Source organism: Aegilops tauschii, chromosome 4 (assembly GCF_002575655.3).
Source record: "Aegilops tauschii subsp. strangulata cultivar AL8/78 chromosome 4, Aet v6.0, whole genome shotgun sequence".
NCBI classification, from domain to species: Eukaryota; Viridiplantae; Streptophyta; class Magnoliopsida; order Poales; family Poaceae; genus Aegilops; species Aegilops tauschii.
In genome coordinates this window covers 260,281,879-260,306,307 of record NC_053038.3, presented here as the reverse complement: position 1 = coordinate 260,306,307, position 24,429 = coordinate 260,281,879, and the positions used below count along the sequence as shown (strand labels likewise).

At 47.2% G+C, this 24,429-nt stretch overlaps 2 protein-coding genes across 11 annotated transcripts; both read left to right on the top strand.

The window, feature by feature from the left end:
• Window positions 1-17,676: 17,676 nt before the first annotated feature.
• On the top strand, window positions 17,677-21,595 carry LOC109775880 (uncharacterized). 10 transcript variants are annotated; one of them, XM_073496530.1, is made up of 6 exons: window positions 17,677-18,337; window positions 19,029-19,176; window positions 20,290-20,338; window positions 20,435-20,530; window positions 21,046-21,107; window positions 21,340-21,595. In XM_073496530.1, exons 2-6 carry the CDS (start codon window positions 19,160-19,162, stop codon window positions 21,374-21,376), a joined length of 261 nt encoding a protein of 86 aa, XP_073352631.1. In that variant the 5' UTR covers window positions 17,677-18,337; window positions 19,029-19,159; the 3' UTR covers window positions 21,377-21,595. The 10 variants fall into 10 exon arrangements, 8 of the variants coding, with proteins under 8 accessions (XP_073352631.1, XP_073352632.1, XP_020190162.1 ...); XM_073496531.1 differs by having other exon boundaries at window positions 20,404-20,530; window positions 21,343-21,595; XM_020334573.4 differs by having other exon boundaries at window positions 20,404-20,547.
• A 1,374-nt stretch (window positions 21,596-22,969) lies between these two features.
• LOC141020488 (WAT1-related protein At4g01440-like) lies at window positions 22,970-24,212 on the top strand. Its single transcript, XM_073496526.1, has 2 exons — window positions 22,970-23,430; window positions 23,518-24,212. The coding sequence occupies exons 1-2, from the start codon at window positions 23,252-23,254 to the stop codon at window positions 24,161-24,163; spliced, it is 825 nt and encodes a 274-aa protein (XP_073352627.1). The 5' UTR covers window positions 22,970-23,251; the 3' UTR covers window positions 24,164-24,212.
• The last annotated feature ends 217 nt before the right edge of the window (window positions 24,213-24,429 follow it).

Below are 24,429 nucleotides of genomic sequence, written 5' to 3'. Positions count from 1 at the left end.
GTGCATCTCGTGGCGATGGATCCGTCGATCAAGGCCTTCCTCGACAAGTTGGAGTCCACCCTCGAGGCAAACACCACGGCGCAGCGCGCCACGGCAGCCAAAATCGACGAGATCGTGGCCTGGAAGCCCGATCTGGAGCGTCGGGTTGCCGATTTGGGTGATGCGGTGGCGGCGTTCCAACTCGCGCGGCCGCAACCAAGCAAGGACGGTGAGGGCGGCACGGTGGGCACCACTCCAACCCCGCCGCCAGCGATGCACGGCGACCCCCTCGGTGTTGTGGCCGGCGCGACACGCGCTCCTCCCGGGTCAAGTGACCACGGCGGTGCTCATCTTCAACGGGAGTTGCCGGCAGCGTCCTTCTTGACGCCGCCGCCACTCCCGGCAAACAGTCAGATCGCTCTCCAGACTCCTCCTTCCGATGTCTCTCCTTTTGCACATGCGAGCCAAATGCTTGCGGGGTTGGGCCAGGCTCACCCCTCCATCGTTTTCCCCAGTTCACCAACGAGAACCCACGCTTATGGAAAACGTTGTGTGAACAATACTTTCAAACGTTTGCTATACACAATTCATTTTGGGTTCCCATGGCTTGCCTGAATTTTTCAGGTACTGCCTCGGTGTGGTTGCAGTCTGTTCAAAAGAAATTGTCACAGCTTGATTGGGAATCCTTTTCCGCTCTGCTGTGCACAAGGTTTGGGCGAGATCAACATCAGTTGTTGTTTCGTCAGTTCTATACAGTTCGCCAAACCTCTACAGTAGCAGCTTACATAGAGTAATTTGAATTAATTATCAATCATTTGAGCTCATACTCCGATACAATTCATCCATACTACTACCTTACTCGCTTTGTGAAAGGTTTGCGCCCGAACATTCGCGCGGTGGTCCTCGTTCAGCGTCCACCGGATCTCGACACCGCTTGCCCGTTGGCACTTCTTCAGTAGGGGGTGGTGGATGGGGTGTTTGGAGCAACTCCTAGTCCGCCGGCGCCATGGCCTCCCGATGCTCCTGCACGTGTGCCGGTGCGACGACCTCCCGATGATGTTACACGTGTGGGGGCGCCATTGCCGCTTCCACCGCCGCCACAGCGTGCAGTACCACCGGCTGGGGCAGCGGATCGGCGTGGTACGGACACGATAAGAGGCGATTCCACCAAGCTCAAGGCTCTTCGCGAATACAGGCGCGCCTGTGGCCTATGTGTCAAATGCGGTGAGCGCTGGGGCCACGAGCATGTCTGCCTGACTTTTGTACGGCTCCACGCCGTCGAGGAACTTTTGGAACTCTTTGTCATCGACTCCGTGCTCGACTACAACGACATCACGGCTGCGCCGAGTTCTTCTGAAACTGTCATGGCAATTTCCCGTCCTGCACTGTCCGGTGGTGTCTCTGCGAAAGCATTTCAGTTGCGAGCATGGATTCAAGGCCACGAGGTTTTGATGCTCGTGGATTCGGGAAGCTATACTTCTTTCATCAACCAGAACCTGGACAAGCAGCTATCAGGTGTTCATCTACTTCCGCGTACATGCAGAGTTAAGGTAGCTGATGGGGGAGAACTGGTGTGTTCTGCTGAAGTTCCAGATTGTGTGTGGACTACTCAGGGAGCTGAATTCGCTACGGACAAGAAGATTCTTGCTCTGGGACGTATGATGCAATTTTGGGCATGGACTAGCTGGAGGCTCACAGTCCTAGGACAGTGGATTGGCGAGAAAAAATCATTGAGATTGGTTCTCCAACGGGTTCAAAAACCTTGCGAGGCCAAGAAGCTACTTCTTCCACATGTACGATGATCAATTCTCTGCAATTGGAGCAGATGTGTAAGTCTGGGGCTGTTTCTCACTTTGTCTATATTTGTACAGCTCAGTTATCTGATGGCATGGACAGTTGAAAGGATCGATATAGTTGACTAGAGGGGGGGGTGAATAGGCAACTAACAATTTTTAGCTTTTCTTTACCAAATTAAACTTTGCATCAAAATAGGTTGTCTATATATGCAACTAAGTGAGCAACCTATATGATGCAATGACAACAAGCATGCAAGCAAATAAGAGATATAACACGAGTAAACTTGCGAAAGTAAAGGGACGAGATAACCAAGAGTGGAGCCGGTGAAGACGAGGATGTGTTACCGAAGTTCCTTCCTTTTGAGGGGAAGTACGTCTCCGTTGGAGCGGTGTGGAGGCAGAATGCTCCCCAAGAAGCCACTAGGGCCACCGTATTCTCCTCACGCCCTCACACAATGCGAGATGCCGTGATTCCACTATTGGTGCCCTTGAAGGCGGCGACCGGACCTTTACAAACAAGGTTGGGGCAATCTCCACAACTTAATTGGAGGCTCCCAACGACACCACAAAGCTTCACCACAATAGACTATGGCTCCGCGGTGACCTCAACCGTCTAGGGTGCTCAAACACCCAAGAGTAACAAGATCCGCTAGGGATAAGTGGGGGGAATCAAATTTCTCTTGGTGGAAGTGTAGATCGGGGCCTTCTCAACCAATCCCGAGCAAATCAACAAGTTTGATTGGCTAGGGAGAGAGATCGGGCGAAAATGGAGCTTGGAGCAACAATGGAGCTTTTGGGGGAAGAGGTAGGTCAACTTTGGGGAAGAAGACCTCCTTATATAGTGGGGGAAACAATCCAACCGTTACCCCCCACACCAGCCCCGCAGAGAGCGGTACTACCGCAGGAGGCAGCGGTACTACCGCTGATCACAGCGGTACTACCGCTCCCCCGGGCGGTACTACCGCTGGGCCCAGAGCGGTACTACCGCGGTGGTCAGGGCGGTACTACCGCATACAAGCGGTACTACGGCCCTCACTGCCGCGGCAAGTACCGTAAAACCCGACACGAAAAAAGACCCCTCGAATCGAGGCGGTACTAGCACGAGACCGCAGCGGTACTACGGCTGGGGGCTACCAGCGGTACTACCGCTCTTAGAGCGGTACTACCTCTTGTAGCACCCAAGCGGTACTACCGCTCCGGCCCGCGGTACTACCGCCGGGACCAGAGAGGGCACACTGAGAAGGGGAACGAGCCCATCATAGAAGCGGAAAGGCTCGGAGGGGGGGCAAAGGAAGTGTACGTGATGATTCCGCCCTAGCCTTTCCAAAGCGGACCCCCTCTTGATAGTACGGTGATCCCTATGAAACTTGTCCACCAAACTAATTCGAAAGGACTACACCGTCTTCGCTTCAAGCTCCGAGGGGAGGGAATCGTCTCGTGCCAAAAGGATGAATCTCTGAAAACACTCAATGCACACGATTAGTCCGCAAAAGCATTGTCATCAATCACCAAAACATCTTAGGGATAAATATGCCCTTACAATCTCCCCTTTTTGGTGGATTGATGACAATACGGGATTTGCACAAAACGGGAAAAGACAAAGGACATAAGCAAACCCCAAATCTCTAAAATATAGACGGGCTCCCCCTAGATGTGTGCCATCAAGATAAAGGCTTTGGACTGCACGACACACATAGTGGGATCAACACTCCCCCTGTATTTTAGAGACCAACAACCTAAGCGAGATTCAAGAGAGCAGGATATATAACATAATAAGCATGCAACTCATGAGATACCAAATGACTAGAGACATAGATAAAGATATGATAAGGATAAGGTAGCATATGTCTCACACCATATGACTGGAACTAAGGTCTCACTGAACACAAAACCAAACAAAGCACAAGGTAGCAAACACAACGAAAAGCACAAAAGACAAAGACACACTCGCAACACAACGACGCAAATCCCTAAACTCTCTCCCCCTTTGGCATCGAGACACCAAAAGGGGCAAAGAGCTAACCTACGGCTCCAGGTGAGAGCATGCTGAGGATCTCGAACATCAGGACTCTGCGTGATCATCTGCACCGCCGTCCTCGGCCGGAAACTGCTCGGCATCTGAATCGGTCCACGGAAAGTGCTGCTGGATCCACTCCTCCTCCTCAGTGATCCGACGCTCAGAGCCGCTGGTGACTGTCGCACCCAACTGACGCATAAGCTCCTTGTGACGCCCCCTTTCCTTCTTCTCAGCCACATGAGTCATGTACTGACCGTGAGACTCCATGCAGAATAGCTTCTTCATCTTGTGTTTGAGCTTCTTTGCCCAAGAGGGCTCTGCCGCAGAAGGCTCTGTCCCAGAAGGCACATAATCCTCATCGTCATCATCGGCATTAGTCTCGCCCTCGATCTCCATGGCAGCAGAAGATGGAACTCCAGATCTAGGAATGCCCCAATTATCCTTCTTCCTCAGACGCTTGATCTCATGAGAAACCAACTCTCCAGTTTCCAGCTGCTCCTCAGGATAGGTACGTCTCCAGGCCTTCTCAATGAGCAACATAATGAACGGACCATAAATCAGGCACTTGCGCTCAGAAATAGCAGCAAGAAGTTCAGACCACATAACATGAGAGATGTCCAGGGACTCGCCAGTGTTTGCTTCCTTCTCACGCTGGCAGAAGAGAAGCATGTCCACGAGATAAGAGTGTACCATGTCCAGATTCCCGATACGAGGGAAGAGAGTCTCGCGGAAGATACGGTGAAGGATGTCCAGATAGGCAGAAAACTCATAGGTTTCCTTCCTGGTCTCAGGGTTGACCTTCCGAGTACAGTAGGGCCAGAGGGCTTGCTTGTGAGTGGAGGTGACATTGTGGTGAGGACGAAATCCGACTCGAGTCTCGAGCCCTTGATCTTCCACCTCAAGCAACCCCATGAAGGCCTTCCACTTGACAGCTAGCAACTTCCCATTAGTCATCAAAGTCAGAGTCCTGTCTTCATCAGTTCCTAGGTGGACAGTGGCAAAGAACTGAGCCAGCAAATCTGCATCAAAGTCCTTGTTGAACTGCATGATCTTGGGAATGTTCAACTGAGAGCACATCTGAAGTACTCAGGGTCCTTCTCCAAAGCATCCGTGTTGATGGAATGAACATTGACAAAGAGGTTCTTCTTAGCCTTGATCACGTCAAAGTAGGTGGCATACTGAAACCGGTTCCAGAACGGGCGATTGACAAGGTTGGATTCTTGGTCTTCCTCATATGGGTTGCGGCAACGCCTGTCCCAGAATTCCTTGCTAGTCATCTCAGTCACCTTCTTGCCACTTGGCTTCGGCCTGTTGGCAGTCTTCTTCTTGAGAGAAGGATTAGCACTTGAGGAAGCACCCACTGGCGGCGGTGGAGCACTGGAAGAACCACCTACAGCCTCAGATGTGCGGTACCGCTTTGACGTTGAACGCCCGGGGTTGACACGGCAGACTTGCTGCTCAGGATGTTCATCACCTAGAACCAAACACACGGACACACGAAACAACCAGAAGGAGCGATCAAAACCAAATAAACACAACAAATATGGATCAACATGTGGTAGGAAACGATGGAACTGGGCATCCGGCGGTAGTAACGTGCCTGCACAGCGGCAGTACCGCACCAGCGGTAGTACCATACCTCCACAGCGGCAGTACCGCTCCAGCGGTAGTACCGCGCCAGATGGGCGGTAGTACCGCCCGAGACGGGGCACGGAGGATACCTACTGCCGTGGTCAGATCCGGCACTACCGGGGATGCCAAATTCAAAAATAAACCTACCAAACATCAATCCAAAGAGTCTAGTTGCCTTCTCCAACCTACTCAGGCCTAGGTTTGGCCAAAAACCTAGAGATGCGACCACTATTGCCCCTAAAACGCGAGATATGAAAACTAGACAAGAAGAGAAGAGGAACGGGGGCAATACCGGCATCCATGGAAAGAGGACGAGGTGGGGATCGACTCCACCGAAGGAAATGGAGAGGAACGGTCCGGAGACGGAGGGCCGCCGGAGCCCTCCCGCGGCGAGATGGCGCTGGAGAGAGAGAGGAAGAGGAACGAGGGGACGAAGCAAATGGGTATGGGGGAGGAAACCACCCCTGCCCACGACTTAACCCCCTGGCCCCGCCCCTCAGCGGTAGTACCGTGGTGATGGGCGGTAGTACCGTGCCTTCACAACGGTAGTACCGCCAAGCACAACTCAAAACAAGACTCAACACCTATGGCACAAAAGAAAAGAAGGGAAACGACGGCAAGAAGAGAAAACCAACACAAAGCAACAAGAGCACCAGCAAGAGAACAAGAACCACACACCTCTACACGAGAGGGCGGTGGCCGAGGCCACCTATGTTTGAGTCAATTGGTATGGCACCGCGAAGAATTATCCTTGGGCCCATGACCAAAACTCGTCTTTGAAGCACAAGTACCATCAAAAATGGCAAATGTGAAAGAGTGAGATTAGTTTATGCATTATGGGGGGAGGAAGAGTTCATTGAGAGAACAACACTCCCCCTAAGTCCATGCCTACACCTAGACAAGAATGCATGATGAATGTGAGGGGTGTGCAAAGGTTCAAACCACATTGCTCGAATCAATGATATTTAGCTCATGCCTTAACTCGCGAAATCTTGCTTCATCCAATGGCTTCGTGAAAATATCTGCAAGGTTATCATGAGTGTTGACATAGTTGAGCTCGATCTCCCCTCGCCTAATATGATCCCGGATGAAGTGATACCGAATCTCAATATGCTTCGTCTTGAAGTGTTGCACCGGGTTGAGAGAAATCTTGATGGCACTTTCATTGTCACACCAAAGAGGCACTTTGTCACAAATGAGACCGTAATCCTTTAAAGTTTGCCTCATCCATAAGAGTTGTGCACAACAACTCCCGGTCGCCACATACTCCGCTTCGGTGGACGAGAGAGACACACAACTTTGCTTTTTAGAAGACCAACTTACCAAAGAGCAACCAAGAAATTGGCACCCTCCGGAAGTGGACTTCCTATCCACTTTGTATCCCGCCCAATCGGAGTCCGAATAACCTACAAGCTTGAAGTTTGCTTCTCTTGGGTACCATAAGCCAAAGTTTGGGGTATGAGCCAAATATCGAAAGATTCGCTTGACCGCCACAAAGTGGCTTTCCTTAGGTGCGGCTTGAAACCGTGCACAAATTCCCACACTCAACATGATATCCTGTCTAGATGCACAAAGGTAAAGCAAGGATCCAATCATGGAGCGATATACCTTTTGATCCACCACTTTACCATTGGGATCAATGTCAAGTTGGCACTTGGTGGGCATTGGAGTGGAAGCCGGCTTGACATCACTTAGCTTGAATCTCTTTAGCATGTCTTGAGTGTATTTGGCTTGGTTGATGAAGGTTCCTTCTCTTCTTTGTTTGATTTCGAATCCGAGAAAGAACTTCAACTCTTCCATCATAGACATCTTGAACTTTGAGGTCATGAGAGCGGCAAATTCTTCATTGAAGGCTTTGTTAGGGGAACCAAAAATAATATCATCAACATATAGTTGGCACACAAACAACTCCCCTTTGACCTTCTTAGTAAAAAGAGTGGGGTCGATTTTCCCGATTTCGAATCCACGATCTTGTAAAAACTCCGTAAGATGCTCATACCACGCACGTACGTGAGGCTTGTTTAAGGCCATAGAGCGCCTTGTGGAGTTGATACACATGATCGGGGAAATAGGGATCTTCGAACCTAGGGGGTTGTTTGACATACACCAACTCATTTATGGGACCATTAAGAAAAGCACTCTTCACATCCATTTGTTGCAACGTGAAATTATGATGAGAAGCATAAGCAATCAACAAACGAATAGATTCAAGCGAGCGACGGGGGCAAAGGTTTCACCGTAGTCAATACCCTCGACTTGGGAGTAGCCTTGTGCCACCAAACGAGCCTTGTTGCGAACAATGATCCCATGAGCATCTTGCTTGTTCTTGAATATCCACTTGGTTCCAATGACATTATGGTTCCCGGTTGGCCTTGGCACTAATTTCCACACTTGGTTATGTTCGAAGTTGTTGAGTTCTTCATGCATGGCATTGAGCCAATCCGGGTCCTCGAGCGCTTCATAAACCTTTTGGGGTTCGACACAAGAAACAAACGCATGATGTTCACAATAGTTTGCTAATTGTCTACGAGTGCTTACCCCCTTTCTTAGGCTTCCAACCACATTCTCCATGAGATGACCTTTGGTGGTGAGCTTGGAAGCGATCTTAGCGGCACGACGCTCCAATTCCTCCTCGGAAGTGAAACGAGGAGGGGTTACTTGATCATCTTGAGCGTTGTCTTGAGCTTGTTCTTGATCTTGAACTTGCTCGAGGGGGAGAACTTGACCTTGGGCATCATTTGGTGGATCACCACCATCTTGAGGTTGATCTTGCCCTTGATCTTGTTCATGAGGTTGAGGGCCTTCACTTTGTTCTTCGGAAGCGTGTGGGTCTTGGGTTGGTGATGGCTCCACTTGAGTGGAGCATTGTCCTTCTCCTTCGGCCACAAGGGGTTCCTCAATGGGTAGGATATAACCAACACCCATTCTTCTTATGGCTTGGGGAGGAATTTCATCACCTACATCACAAGTACCACTTTTCTCCACTTGGTAGCCGTTATTCTCATCAAACTCCACGTTACACGTCTCCTCAATAAGTCCCGTGGACTTATTGAGAACACGGTAAGCATGGGAGTTTGTAGCATAACCAACAAATATACCCTCATGAGCTCTAGTCTCAAATTTAGACAAACGAACACCTTTCTTGAGAATGAAACACTTACACCCGAACACCCGAAAGTACTTGAGGTTGGGCTTGTTACCGGTGAGTATCTCATATGGAGTCTTGTTCAAGCCTTTGCGGAGATAGAGCCGATTTGAAGCATGACACGCGGTGTTGATGGCTTCGGCCCAAAAGTTGTATGGAGACTTGAACTCCGCCATCATGGTCCTTGCCGCATCCATCAACGTCCGGTTCTTCCTCTCCACAACACCATTTTGTTGAGGGGTGTAAGGTGCAGAATATTGATGCTTGATCCCCTCATCACTAAGAAACTCATCCAAGGTGTAGTTTTTGAACTCGGTGCCGTTGTCACTTCTTATTGTCAAGATCTTTGCATTGTGTTGACGTTGGGCTTCATTTGCAAAGTCAATGACGGTTTGTTGGGTCTCACTCTTCCTCTTGAAGAAATACACCCACGTGTATCTTGAATAGTCATCCACAATTACCAAGCAATACTTTCTACCCCCAAGACTATCAAAGGATGGAGGCCCAAAGAGATCCAAATGAAGGAGCTCCAAAGGCCTCTTCGAGTAAATGAGAGTCGTGGGAGGGTGAGCCTTCTCATGAAGCTTTCCTTCGATACAAGCACTGCAAGCACGATCTTTAGCAAAACTAACGTTCGTTAGTCCACGGACATGGCCCCCCTTGAGAAGACTTTGCAAAGATCTTATATTGACATGGGCTAAACGGCGATGCCAAAGCCATCCCACGTCAACTTTAGCCATTAGGCATGTCGCGGTCTTAGTGGGTCACTCCGAAAAGTTAATCACATAGAGACCGTTCTCGACATGCCCAACAAAGGCTACTTTAAGAGTCTTGCTCCACAAGAGGGCCACGGTATCAATATCAAAGAAAGTGGCAAAGCCCATGGTAGCAAGTTGTCGAACGGAAAGTAAATTGTATGCAAGGGACTCAACTAGCATGACCTTCTCGATCGTGAGATCATGAGAAATGACAACTTTGCCGAGTCCCAATACCTTAGAAGACGAGGCATCACCCCACTCGACATTGGTGGGCATAGATGGAACCTTGTGCACGTCCACCACCAAGTCCTTGCTTCCGGTCATATGATTTGTAGCTCCACTATCGAGCAACCATGATCCCCCACCGGAAGAAAACACCTACAAGAGATCAATGCTTGGTTTTAGGTACCCATTTTGTAATGGGTCCTTCGATGTTAGTAACAAGGGTCTTAGGAACCCAAATGGACCATTCAATATACTCATGAGGATAACCAACAAATTTGGCATAAACATGCCCATCACTTGCACGGCATAACACATAAGAAGGATTAAAGTCGCCGGCTTTGTTGGATGGGGTGGTATTGCCCTTCTTGACACCGTCACCCTTCGCATTGTTCTTCTTCTCCTTGGAAGCACCCTCTCCCTCCTTCACAAAAGTTTGCTTGAGAGGAGGAGGTCGTTTGGTCTTGTCATTCTTCTTCTTGTTCTTGGGCTTGGGTGCGAACCCAATCCCCTCCTTGGCCACAACTTCCTTTTGGCTTCTCAAAAGGTCGTTGAGGTTCTTCTCACCTTGTATGCATGACACAAGGCCTTTCTCAAGTTGCTCCTTCAACTTAGCATTCTCCTCAACAAGATGCACATGCTCACAACAAGGGTTAGTAGCATTTGCATTATCAATTAACACCATATGAGGAAAGGTGGCTTTCTCCTTAGTTAGCTTTACTTGGAGTTGATCATGAGACTCCTTGAGGCTAGCATGAACGCCCTTCAAGACTTTGTGAGCCTTGTCGAGAATGTCAAACTCCTCTTTAAGTCTAGCAAGATCAACCCCAAGTTTTGCCTTCTCGGAGTTTAGCACACGAGACACAACAAGAGCATGATCAAGATCTTTCTTTAACTTAGCATGATCATCGTTGTATGACTCCTCAAGAGCCAAACAAAGACCACGCTCTTCGTCAAGAGCATTGGAAAGATCCGAAATCTCATCGGCATAGTCACGACTATGCCCCTCCATCTTAGAGATGGTATCTTCGTGAGCCTCGATCATGTCACTGGCTTCACCAAGTTGTTCCAAGAGAGCAACGAAGTGCTTCTTGGATTTACCCTTGAGTTTACCCATAAAGGTCTCAAACTCATTTTCCTCCACATTTGTCCCCTCATGTTCATCAATGCTATCCGTCGAAGAAGGATGATTAATGATGGTAGTTTTGATGTTGGAGGTTACCTTATTGGTGGCTTTAGCCATGAGGCACTTGGCGGTGATGTTCTCATTGGGTGAGTCGAAGAGAGACACCCGTGGAGTCTTCGCAATGGCAACGGAGGCCATGAAGCTACTTCTTCCACATGTACGATGATCAATTCTCTGCAATTGGAACAGATGTGTAAGTCTGGGGCTGTTTCTCACTTTGTCTATATTTGTACAGCTCAGTTATCTGATGGCATGGACAGTTGAAAGGATCGATATAGTTGACTAGAGGGGGGGTGAATAGGCAACTAACAATTTTTAGCTTTTCTTTACCAAATTAAACTTTGCATCAAAATAGGTTGTCTATATATGCAACTAAGTGAGCAACCTATATGATGCAATGACAACAAGCATGCAAGCAAATAAGAGATATAACACGAGTAAACTTGCGAAAGTAAAGGGACGAGATAACCAAGAGTGGAGCCGGTGAAGACGAGGATGTGTTACCGAAGTTCCTTCCTTTTGAGGGGAAGTACGTCTCCGTTGGAGCGGTGTGGAGGCAGAATGCTCCCCAAGAAGCCACTAGGGCCACTGTATTCTCCTCACGCCCTCACACAATGCGAGATGCCGTGATTTCACTATTGGTGCCCTTGAAGGCGGCGACCGGACCTTTACAAACAAGGTTGGGGCAATCTCCACAACTTAATCGGAGGCTCCCAACGACACCACAAAGCTTCACCACAATGGACTATGGCTCCGCGGTGACCTCAACCGTCTAGGGTGCTCAAACACCCAAGAGTAACAAGATCCGCTAGGGATAAGTGGGGGAATTCAAATTTCTCTTGGTGGAAGTGTAGATCGGGGCCTTCTCAACCAATCCCGAGCAAATCAACAAGTTTGATTGGCTAGGGAGAGAGATCGGGCGAAAATGGAGCTTGGAGCAACAATGGAGCTTTTGGGGGAAGAGGTAGGTCAACTTTGGGGAAGAAGACCTCCTTATATAGTGGGGGGGACAATCCAACCGTTACCCCCCACACCAGCCCCGCAGAGAGCGGTACTACCGCAGGAGGCAGCGGTACTACCGCTGATCACAGCGGTACTACCGCTCCCCCGGGCGGTACTACCGCTGGGCCCAGAGCGGTACTACCGCGGTGGTCAGGGCGGTACTACCGCATACGAGCGGTACTACGGCCCCCACTGCCGCGGCAAGTACCGTAAAACCCGACACGAAAAAAGACCCCTCGAATTGAGGCGGTACTAGCACGAGACCGCAGCGGTACTACGGCTGGGGGCTACCAGCGGTACTACCGCTCTAGAGCGATACTACCGCTCTTAGAGCGGTACTACCGCTTGTAGCACCCAAGCGGTACTACCGCTCCGGCCCGCGGTACTACCGCTGGGACCAGAGAGGGCACACTGAGAAGGGGAACGAGCCCATCATAGAAGCGGAAAGGCTCGGAGGGGGGGCAAAGGAAGTGTACGTGATGATTCCGCCCTAGCCTTTCCAAAGCGGACCCCCTCTTGATAGTACGGTAATCCCTATGAAACTAGTCCACCAAACTAATTCGAAAGGACTACACCGTCTTCGCTTCAAGCTCCGAGGGGAGGGAATCGTCTCGTGCCAAAAGGATGAATCTCTCAATGCACATGATTAGTCCGCAAAAGCATTGTCATCAATCACCAAAACATCTTAGGGATAAATATGCCCTTACAACAATAAGATGCCAGGGTGCATTCAGCAAGTGGTAGAGGAATTTGCAGATGTGTTGGAGGAACCAACAGGTTTACCACCGAGGCGTGACTGCGATCATAGAATCCCACTGATCCCTGGGGCACAACCATTCAGCATCAGACACTATCGTCACAAACCTGATCATAAGGATGAGATCGAGAAGCAAGTAGCTGAACTTTTGAAGTCTGGAGTTATTCAACGCAGTAATAGTCCTTTCACCTCCCCGGTGATCCTTGTGAAGAAGAAGGATGGGACTTGGCGTTTATGCATTGATTATCAACACCTCAACGCTCTGACATGCATTGGCAAATATCCTGTGCCGGTGATCGAGGAGCTTCCCGATGAGCTACACAGAGCTGTGTGGTTTTCCAAGCTTGACCTTCGCACAGGTTACCATCAGATCAGATTGGCGGAAGGAGAGGAATACAAGACGGCCTTCCAAACCCATTCAGGGCACTACGAATACAAGGTTGTGTCTTTTGGTATGGTGGGAGGACAGGGCACTTTCAATGGAGCTATGCATGAAGGAAATATGCCCTAGAGGCAATAATAAAGTTGTTATTTTATATTTCCTTATTCATGATAAAGGTTTATTATTCATGCTAGAATTGTATTGATCGGAAATTTAAATACATGTGTGAATACATAAACAAACACCGTGTCCCTAGTGAGCCTCTACTTAACTAGCTCGTTGGTCAAAGATGGTTAAGGTTTCCTAACCATTGACATGAGTTGTCATTTGATAATGGGATCACATCATTAGGAGAATGATGTGATGGACAAGACCCATCTGTTAGCTTAGCATTATGATCGTTTAGTTTTATTGCTATTGCTTTCTTCATGTCAAATACATATTCCTTCGACTATGAGATTATGCAACACTCGGATACCAGAGGAATGCCTTGTGTGCTATCAAATGTCACAACGTAATTGAGTGATTATAAAGATGCTCTAAAGTTATCTCCGAAGGTGTTTGTTGAGTTGGCATAGATCGAGATTAGGATTTGTCACTCTGAGTATCGGAGAGGTATCTCTGGGCCCTCTCGATAATACACATCATAAGCTTGCAAGCAAACGACTAAGGAGTTAGTCATGAGGTGATGTATTACGAAACGAGTAAATAGACTTGCCGGTAACAAGATTGAACTAGGTATGAAGATACCGTCGATCGAATCTCGGGCAAGTAACGTACCGATGGACAAAGGGAATTACGTATGTTGTCATAAGGTTTGACCGATAAAGATCTTCATAGAATATGTAGGAGCCACTATGGACATACAGGTTTCACTATTGGTTATTGACCGGAGAGGTGTCTCGGTCATGTCTACATAGTTCTCGAACCCGTAGGGTCCGCACGCTTAACGTTCGTTGACGATATAGTGTTATATGAGTTATATGATTTGGTGACCGAATGTTATTCGGAGTCCCGGATTAGATCACAGACATGACGAAGAGCTCCGGAATGGTCCAGAGGTAAATATTGATATATAGGACGATGGTATTCAAACACCGGAAGTGTTTCGGGGGGTACTGGGTACTTATCGGGTCACCGAAAGGGGTTCTGGGCACCCCTGGCAAAAGATATGAGCCTTATGGGCCAAGAGAGGGAATGCACCAGCCACAAGGGGCTGGTGCGCCCCCCATAGCAGGACGGCCTAGGTGGAGAAGGAAAGGGGGGAGGGAAAGGAAAGTGTCGATTGGGATTCCCACTTCCTTCCCTCTCTCCCCTCTTTCCTCCCCCTCGGTTAAATATGGCAGGGGGCGCGGCTTGGGAGGGACTCCAAGTATGATTCCTCCTACTTGGGCGCCTCCTATGGCTGCTCCTCCCTCCCTCCCAGCTATATATATGTGGGAGGAGGCGAGTAGCTCATGCTAGATCAATTGTTAGCCGTGTGCGGCGCCCCCTCCATCGTTTACACCCCCGGTCATATTTTCGTAGTGCTTAGGCGAAGCCCTGCGGAGATCACTTCACCATCACTGTCACCACGCCGTCGTGCTGACGGAACTCATCTACTACCTCGACGTCTTGCTGGATCAAGAAGGCGAGGAACGTCACCGAGTTGAACGTGTGCAGAATGCGGAGGTGTCGTGCGTTCGATACTTGATCGGTTGAAGCGCGAAGAAGTTCGACTACATCAACCGCGTTGTGAAACGCTTTCGCTTACGGCTACGATGGTATGTAGACACACTCTCCCCCTCGTTGCTATGCATCTCCATGGATAGATCAATGTGTGTGCGTAGAAATGTTTTTGTTTTCCATGCAACGATTCCCAACAGTGGCATCATGAGCCAGGTCTATGCGTAGATCATATGCACGAGTAGAACACAAAGTGTTGCAGGCCGTGATAGTCATACTTCTTACCACCAATGTCTTATTTTGATTTGGCAGTATTGTGGGATGAAGCGGCCCGGACCAACCTTACATGTCCACGCACATGAGACCTGTTCCACCCACTGACATGCAACTAGTTTTGCATAAAGGTGGCTGGCGGGTGTTTGTTTCTCCCACTTTAGTTGAATCGAATTTGACTGCGGCCGGTCCTTGAAGAAGGTTAATACAACAAACTTGTCGAAACACCGTTGTGGTTTTTTGCGTAGGTAAGAACGGTTCTTGCTAGAAGCCCACAACAGCCATGTAAAACTTGCAACAACAAAGTAGAGGACGTCTAACTTGTTTTCGCAGGGCATGTTGTGATGTGATATGGTCAAGACATGATGTGATATACGTTATTGTATGAGATGTTCATGTTTTGTAAGATATCAGGCAACCAGCAGGAGCCTTATTGTTGTCTCTTTATTGTATGAAATGCAAACGACATGTAATTGCTTTACTTTATCGTTATGCGTTAGCAATAGTTGGCGAGACGACCACGACGCAACGATGGAGATCAATGTGTCGAGCCGGTGACGATGGAGACCATGACGATGCATTGGAGATGGAGATCAAAAGCACAAGATGATGATGGCCATATCATGTCACATATTTTGATTGCATGTGATGTTTATCTTTTATGCATCTTATTTTGCTTAGTACGGCGGTATCATTATAAGATGGTCCCTTCACTAAATTTCAAGGTAAAAGTGTTCTCCCTGAGTATGCACCGTTGCCACAGTTTGTCGTTTCGAGACACCACATGATGATCGGGTGTGATAGACTCTACGTTCACATACAACGGGTGTAAGACAGTTTTGCACATGCAGAATACTTGGGTTAAACTTGACGAGCCTAGCATGTACAGACATGGCCTCGGAACACTAGAGACCAAAAGGTCGAACGTGAATCATATGGTAGATATGATCAACATAGAGATGTTCACCATTAATGACTACCCCATCTCACGTGATGATTGGACATGGGTTAGTTCATTTGGATCACGTATCACTTAGATGACTTGAGGGATGTCTATTTAAGTGGGAGTTCTTAAGTAATTTGATTAATTGAACTTAATTTATCATGAACTTAGTCCTGATAGTATTTGCATATCTATGTTGTACATCAATGGCCCGTGCTACCGTTCCCCTGAATTTTAATGCGTTCCTAGAGAAAGCTAAGTTGAAAGATGATGGTAGCAACTACTTGAGGATTATCCTCATTGCTGCACAAAAGAATTATGTCCTTGATGCACCGCTAGGTGAAAGGCCTGCTGCAGAAGAAAAAGATGATGTTTTGAACGTCTGGCAAGCTCGATCTGATGACTACTTGATAGTTCAGTGTGCCATGCTTTACGGCTTAGAACCGGGACTTCAAAGACGTTTTGAACGTCATGGAGCATATGAGATGTTCCAAGAGTTGAAGTTAATATTTCAAGCAAATACCCGGGTTGAGAGATGAAGTCTCCAACAAGTTCTATAGCTGCAAGATGGAGGAGAACAGTTCTGTCAGTGAACACATACTCAAAATGTCCGGGTATTATAATCACTTGACTCAGCTGGGAGTTGATCTTCCAGTTGATTGTGTTATTGACAGAGTTCTTCAGTCACTGCCACCAAGGTACAAAGGCTTTGTGATGAACTATAATATGCAAGGGATGAACAAGACAATTCCCGAGCTCTTTGCAATGCTTAAGGCCGCAGAGGTAGAAATGAAGAAGAAGCATCAAGTGTTGATGGTTAACAAAACCACTAGTTACAAGAAAAATGGCAAGGGAAAGAAAGGAAACTTCAAGAAAAATGGTAAGCAAGTTGCCACTCCCGGGAAGAATCCCAAAGCTGGACCCAAGCCTGAAACTGAGTGCTTCTACTGCAAAGGGACTGGTCACTAGAATCGGAACTGCCCCAAGTATTTGGCGGATAAGAAGGATGGCAAAGTGAAAAAAGGTATATTTGATATACATGTTATTGATGCGTACCTTACTAATGCTCGTAGTAGCTCATGTATATTTGATACTGATTCGGTTGCTCATATTTGTAACTCGAAACATGAGCTACGGATTAAACGAAGATTGGCTAAGGACAAGGTGACGATGCGCGTCGGGAATGGTTCCAAGGTCGATGTGATCGCCGTCGGCACACTACCACTACTGCAGGATGCTGCTAACGCGACACTACGATCAGAGACCCTTCGACGAAACTGTGTGCGATGCAATAACCGCAAACGATGGTGTAAAAACACCCGTCAAAAAAGGTGCAAAACGTTTGCGATGGAGGATGCATCAAACACGGTTCAGATTTTAGTTGCGTGTGCGATGCAGGGCATACGGTTCAGTTCAATTAACTGTTTGCGATGAGGAGGAACAAAAGAAATTGGCAGCCAGATGAAGGTGTGTGCATAGCATACGGTTCACTCGGATGAACTGTTTGTGATTAGGCAACACAAAAAAAACGGTCAGCCAGATCAAGGTGTATGCGATATACGATATGCGGTTCACTCGGATGAACTGTTTGTGTTGAGACAAAAGAACGGAAACAGTTTCTGGATGATATACGCGGCAAACAGATCTGTAATCAGAAATGTGTGTGAAGACCGATAATAATACAGACGGTTGCTGCTAATAAGACGTGTGTGTTGTGCAACAGGCCTGTTTTGTTACCGTCGGCCCTATAAGGTGCGGCCGGCCCCAAAAGAAGAAAACTACCCTGATCCTCCCCGCAGATCCTTCTTACCACCTCCTCCCCGTGCCCGCCGCCGCCCGACCTCCTCCCCACCGCGCCCCTGCCCGGCCTCCTCCCAGCGCGCCTCCGGTCGGCCTCCTCCCCACCGCGCCGCCGGCCGGCCTCCTCCCCCCCGCGCCGCCGACCGGCCTCCTCCCCCCCGCGCCGCCGGCCGGCCTCCTCCCACCGTGCCTCTGGCCGGCCTCCTCCCCACCGCGCCGCCGCCCGGCCTTCTCCTCGAGCGCGCTGCCGCCCGGCCCTCTCCCCATCGCCGGCAGCGTCTCCATTCTGCCCCGGCCGCCTCTCTCCCTCCGACCCCTATAGCGCGCGCGCGCGACGCAGCTTCGCGAATCCAGCCCACTTCCCCTCAAACCACCCACTTCCCGTCCCATCTCCTCCTACAGCGAGCCACCACCGCATGCCCTGCCACCGTCCACCGCCACCCCTCGCCCCGCTGTCGCGTCCCGCCATCCCCCGCCCCATGGGGAACCGCCGCCACGACCTCCGCGCGACGGTTTCCGGCGGAGAGTTCCTATGCATGCTGCTGTGGGGTACGAGGCGGAGGGCGGAGCGGCGACACACGCGCTAGGGATGCAGAGGATAGGCACGACGGTGACGCAAGGTGGTGGTCATGGCGGTGATGCGCCTGTGCGTCGCCCAATCCCCTGCTGACCGCCGTTCGAAGCTGCCCTCCACGCCGCCGACTCATCCCCGGCACGGCCCCCCTGCTTCCTCAGTCCGCTACTGACTCGTCGGCCGTTCTTCTTCGCCAACACCTGAAGGTCCTGTTTCTTCATCTCATCCCCGCATCTCCATTTATTTTTGCTGCTCGCTTGGCAGTTCATAGACAAAAAAAATTGAACGGGGTCTCTAAATATTTTCTTGATATATGTCTAAACAGGACCAATTTTGCCATGTTTTCTGCTTGTATGTGTGTGGTTGAACTATTTGCTTTTGAGTGAAGTTCAAACTTCCTATGTGTGAAGGTCGAATCAAATTCAGTTTTGTACATATGAGGTTGAGCCAGTTTTTTAGGCTACTGAAACCAATCATTTGATAGGGAATTCAAAAGAACAGTATATATGAGCATACGTGAAGTTCAAGTTCTTGGTTCAGGAAAGTAGACATCCTATTTTACACTCTTCTATATTTTCGGTCACAAAAACATTAGGAAGAAAATGCTGAATCGAGAAGTTCACACACTACTGTCTCAAACGTTCGGACGTTCTTTTCCGTACGCAAAAATCGAATATAGGTTAATTCCCCATGAAATTCGCTTTGTTGCTTTTCTTCCTCGCCCACCTATGTTATGCAAAAAATAGTTCAATTTTGCTAATTCGTCCAGTTTTGATTAGATAAATTTTGTAGTTCATTTTGCTGATTCCTACTGAATATAGTTTCTTTTGGTTTGTTGCAGCAGATCAAGCTAAATTCGAGAGAAAAAAATCAGTTCACCTTTGTGTGTTTTTTCAGATCATCTTACATGTCAAGCACCAAACCGACACCACGGCTTCTGCTACTGGTGCTAGTGTGGATGTTTAGCAAGTTCAACTACCAGTGTACGCCGAGTTCAGGTACATTGTCGTGGACGGCCAAGTTCAGGGATGCCTCTGTGCCTAAGGCAAGTTGACGCACTTTAACCAGTTCTTTGTAATAGTCCTATTTATTGCTTCGATCTTGTACAGCAAGCTGAGAACATATCTATTGATCTGACATGTTAATTAGGGATTTAGTTTTCTCTCGTTCTTCTAGGATTCGTCGCCACATGATTTAAGCTTGGGCGGTGGGTAGCACATAAAATGCATGCCCGCCATATGTTTGCTATATTGCTGCAGTAGGATTCTAGATTTTTCGTTCTACCTTGGATGCACTGAATACCTGACATGTTGTGAAATAATTAAGTACGGAATTCTGAGGCTGTATGATCTATTAACAACATGAATTGCATTTTTTCCATCCTTACTGGATGTTGAGCATGGCTAGATTATATTTGGCATTAGCACCATCGGCGTGTATGCAAAATCCTCTTTTTCTCAATTATGGTTAATGCTATTGTATGATACATAGAAATTGAGATATGAGGGCACTCTTGCTGTATACACATGGTATGACTATTCTGAAAAAGTTAAAATTATAAAAGCAGATAAGTTCACGGGTTCACCGGTGGAAGTTCGAGGAATAAAAAGATCAAAGAAAAGGAGAGTTCAAAAAATGGTAGTACTGTCTGCTGTTGGCTGATGTCTCCTGTTGGCTGAAGCCCCTGCTGCTTGCTAGCTACTTGTTGTGCGTGCGCGTTTGTGTGCTGCTGCTGTTTCTTGCTGCAGCAGGGTGATGTGAGAGAGATAGATAGATAGCAAATGGAATGATCTTCCACATTGACTAACTCGTGACACACTTGGTTCAGTTTCTAAATTTAATCTAGTTCAATTAGAATTTTAATTCAGTTCAGAGACTGTTGCTATTTATCTCCTTGATGTTCAGTTTTGTGTTCTGTTGTTTGCCCCAATTGATCCTTGTGTTAATGTTTGTATATGTTGTGCACTCCTGATCCCATAGTGAAGTGAAAAATGACAAGCGAGCTAAGTACTAGTTCGGAAAGTTTGCAAGTTTGAACACATAAACCTAAAAAAGTTCATTGAAAAAATTTGGTTTGCCTGTTCCGTGAAAATGTCTTGCTAAAGAAATATCTCTTGTGCACTTATTTATTCGCTTGAATATTTGGTTTGATTCTCAGGTGCGAGATGGCGGCCGCCGACGTCGCTAAATACCTCTACAAACCGATGGTTGGCTGCTCCCAGCTGTAAAAAGTAGTGGTTAATCTTGCTAATTACTTTGATGTGATACCTAGGTGTTCAGTCCAGCTCCTGCAACCAGCACAGGTCGTTGCCCTTTTTGCCACAACGGCAGCAGCACAAACACGAGCGTGGTCGTCCTCAACCAGTTCCTCACGCAGCCTCTGCGCAAGCCCTGCTCATGTATGCTTACACCAAAAGTACAACTCTTGCTACTCTCCTCGTACTTGCACTTGCTTATTTCTAAGCAATAATCCTATTGCTTCCTCTCGGGGAAAGGGATCCCATGTTGAAGCTGTCTTGGTGCTCACCCGCTGTTTATATTCATCACCATAGTGTACGAAACATATGAAAACCATTCTGGCTTTGGAGAAAATATAACCAGTACATGTGCAATTGCGCGAGAAGTTCCCTTATGAAAGTTCCTTGTAAACAAACCACATGAAAGTTCATCAAGAGAAACTTTGTAAGTTCAAAATGGCTATAGGAAAAAATTTGTAGGTTCAGATGGGTATAGAAAACTTTGTAAGTTCAAAATGGGCACGCCTAACAGTGCATGAATAAAAAAACTAAACCCAACAAAGTCCATGTTGGTCGGTCTATAGTGTGTTGTCAAGAAGGTTGTTGGCCTTGGAGGCTGACACTAGCTTATCATCTACCTTCCAATTATTATTAAGCATATACCACTGAAACTGCAGGTCGCGCCCTCCTCCCGCATAGCCTATTGGTTGGCGTACCGTGACCCCTCCTCATATTTTTGGTATGAATTTGATGAATCTTCTTGATGCTCTGTTCTTATTCATCTAGACGTTCCTCCTCATATTGATTGTTTGTATTGCTTGTACCGGTTTCGTTCTTGCATGTATGTATCAGTTCAATGTTTTGAGATAGCTCAGATTACTTCCAACTGTGAAGATTGACATGCATATTTGGGGATGAGATTTTCAGGTACTAGTTTGGCACTGTATCTAACCCGTACTAAAATATTTCAGCAGTTCAACAGGGGCGCGGGGTTCAGTTCGACGGTGACGAGCCAGGCAGCCGGCCTTCGCATAACGAACTGGTGCACTTCGATCTTGTGCGAATTGGAAATCCCCTGATGCTGAGTGTGTCAGTACAACCCTACGCTTTAAGGCACACGTGCATCCACTTCACGTGTTAGTCAATAGTATTGTGCATTTGCTTGGTACCTTCGCTACTCTAGTTACATATCACTTGCGAAATCAAATAAAATTTGTTGTTCACTTTTCTGTGTTTTGTTGAATAATTCTCATGCTGTCTTCTAGGGCATTATGCTTTTAATGTTCAAAATCCTGAGGAAAATGATACATTTTAGTTTGCTTTGCCGCAAGGGCATTGCTGAAACTTAAATTCTGTCTCAACTATAGCCATCCATTTTGAAATAGATGTTACTTTACTTCGGGTGGTTTCTGAATCACATTTCACTAAAAAATGTAATAGTGAAATTATACTGAATAACTAAATTAAATTGCAGTGACAAAAACACCAACAGTCCAAGCAGGGTCAGTGATGTAGGTTCACAGAAAAAAATTATTATGTAAACTTCCCTCTCCTGATGCGTATAAACAAAATAAAAGTTTCCAAGAGGTTATAATCACTGCTTACATGACGTTGGAAGGCAGGAAAGAAAAGCTGCTCTTAAATGTGACATGTAGTTTACTGTGCAAAATAAATATTTGTGTTCACAGTGGTCTCAATTCAGTTTCTTAGTTCCGTTCAATTTCTAATTTTTGTTCAGCTCAATTTTCCTATTTTAGTTCATTTTAATTCTTATTTTTTGTTCAGTCCAGTTTCTTGTTTTAGTTCCGTTCAATTTCTAATTCTAGTCCAGTTCAATTTCTAAATTTAGCTTAGTCCAAATCTTATTCTAGATTCATTTCATTTCAATTCTTATTTTAGTCTATATATCTTCTTGTGCTTCCATACAATCTATTTTCTCGATGTACCTATGATGTCCAGTTTCTTTTTTCAGTTCAGTACAATTTTTAAATTTCATTCAGTTCAATTCTCATTTTTTCCAGTTTCCTGAGTTCAAGGAATTTGACAGTCTTTAGTGTGTATATGCAAGTTCCAGTTTTCCCGTAGATGAAAATTACCCTTGAATGCAATGTTTCATATTTGTGCACTTTACTTTCTGGTAGCGTGGTGCCTGGTGAGGTTGCCTTCCTTGCCTGGTATTCAACAGTGTACCAAATGATTACAGAAAACACTCGTTGGTGGGTTTTACTGCGTTCATTGGAATGCAAAACTAAACCTAATTTCCCATTGAAAATGACAGTTGGGCAGGAGCAAAATCACACTAACAAGCGCAAAGGTGAATGGTCAGTAGTGGTGTTTGAGTTGAGAAATTCACTGCATCTTGTCATAGTATTGCTGACTCAAGGATAGCATTGCTGGTTGACATATACCAGCTCACCTTTTTTACTAATGGCAAGTATCAGGTTCTTTTGGAAGTTTTCTTATGTAAGGAAGTTTGACGACTAGTCCACATACATAAAAGGAGTTTCTGCAGTCTCAGTGCTTCCGTATTTTATCCACTTTCTTGGCATCTTATGTAATTTTGGTCGGGGCACCAGAAAAGGTAAGGGGCTGAATCAGGACATATATTTTACTTTCACGTTTGCACTACCAATTTGATTCCTACTGTCTACTGATATGCCATTTTATAGATTATTATAAAAAATCTTCAGTAGTACGAGTAAGTTGTCACAAGAGTAGCAAAGGAAATAATTTATTATGTTGATAGCATATTAGCATTTACTTTTTTGCCCCCCTTGCATGAATGACGGCCGTCACTTTTGGTCAGTGAGTAGCATTGCAGGGCTATATATATAATCAGACAGTTAATGAGCGTATCAGTCATCTTGTAGCGGCAATCTTACAATGTGGGTGCAGGAGTGGAAGCCGGTGACGGGAATGCTGGCCTTCGACCTCATCTCTGCTGTGATGACGGCGCTGGTGAAGAAGGCTCTGGAGCAAGGGCTGAACCGCCTGGTCCTCGTCACCCTCCGGCAGCTGGTCGCCACCATCTTCTCTGCTCCAATAGCCTTTTTCAAAGAACGGTATGCAAACACATGCATCCTTGTACATACAATCTGCATTCATTCCCTGGGTGACTAAAACTGCATAACGCCATGGCATTCCTGCAGGAGCACGAGGCCCAAGCTCACATTGGAGGTCCTGGCGTACCTCTTCTTCAGCACCGTGTTTGGCGCGGCGCTCTCGCAGTACACCTTCTATGGCCGGCAGTACACCACCGCCACCTTCACCATAACCTTCATCAACCTCTCTCCTGTGCTCACCTTCCTCATCGCCGTCGTGATGAGGATGGAACCGCTGAAGGTGAACAGCATGGCGGGAGCCGCAAAGATCACCAGAACGCTCACGTCGCTGGCCGGCTTGCTGCCGCTGAGTCTCTACAAGGGTGTGCCACTGACGCACCAGGCCGCTACTGCACCTAGCCCAGGCTGCCCAGCTGCTCACCATGCATCACCCTCCGACAGCAGTGGCAACAGGAGCTGGATGCTGGGCACCATGGCTTTGCTGTTCAACTGCCCGTGCTTCTCCTTCTGGCTGCTGTTGCAGACAAAGCTGACCAAGTACCTGACCATCTACTCCAGTACTGCCATCATGTTCTTCAGTATATGTCATCGACATTCCACAGAACAAATGTCAACTAGGATGCGTGGGTATGTATCAAATATGGCAGGATTTGTTCCTCACGCCGGAGTACACCAATGCAATGGTGTGGAGGCCGTACACATTTCTTATTTCTATTGCTACAAGTTCGAGTGATAAATTACTGTAAGCTCACATGTTATTGTCCAATTAGTTCAAATGATCACTATTTTCTTCATTGAACAAAACAAAAAGAAGTACAAATATTTATTATAAAAATCATGAAAATTGTTCAAGTTGCAAACAAAAGGAAGTACATACCTTCACTGCAAAAAATGTTTGAGTTTGAACAAAACAAGAAGAAAACATCCATCAGTTCAACTAGTTAAACCATGCAAATTCGGAGCTGATGGTGTCGTCAGTTTGGACGAGAAAACAAATCT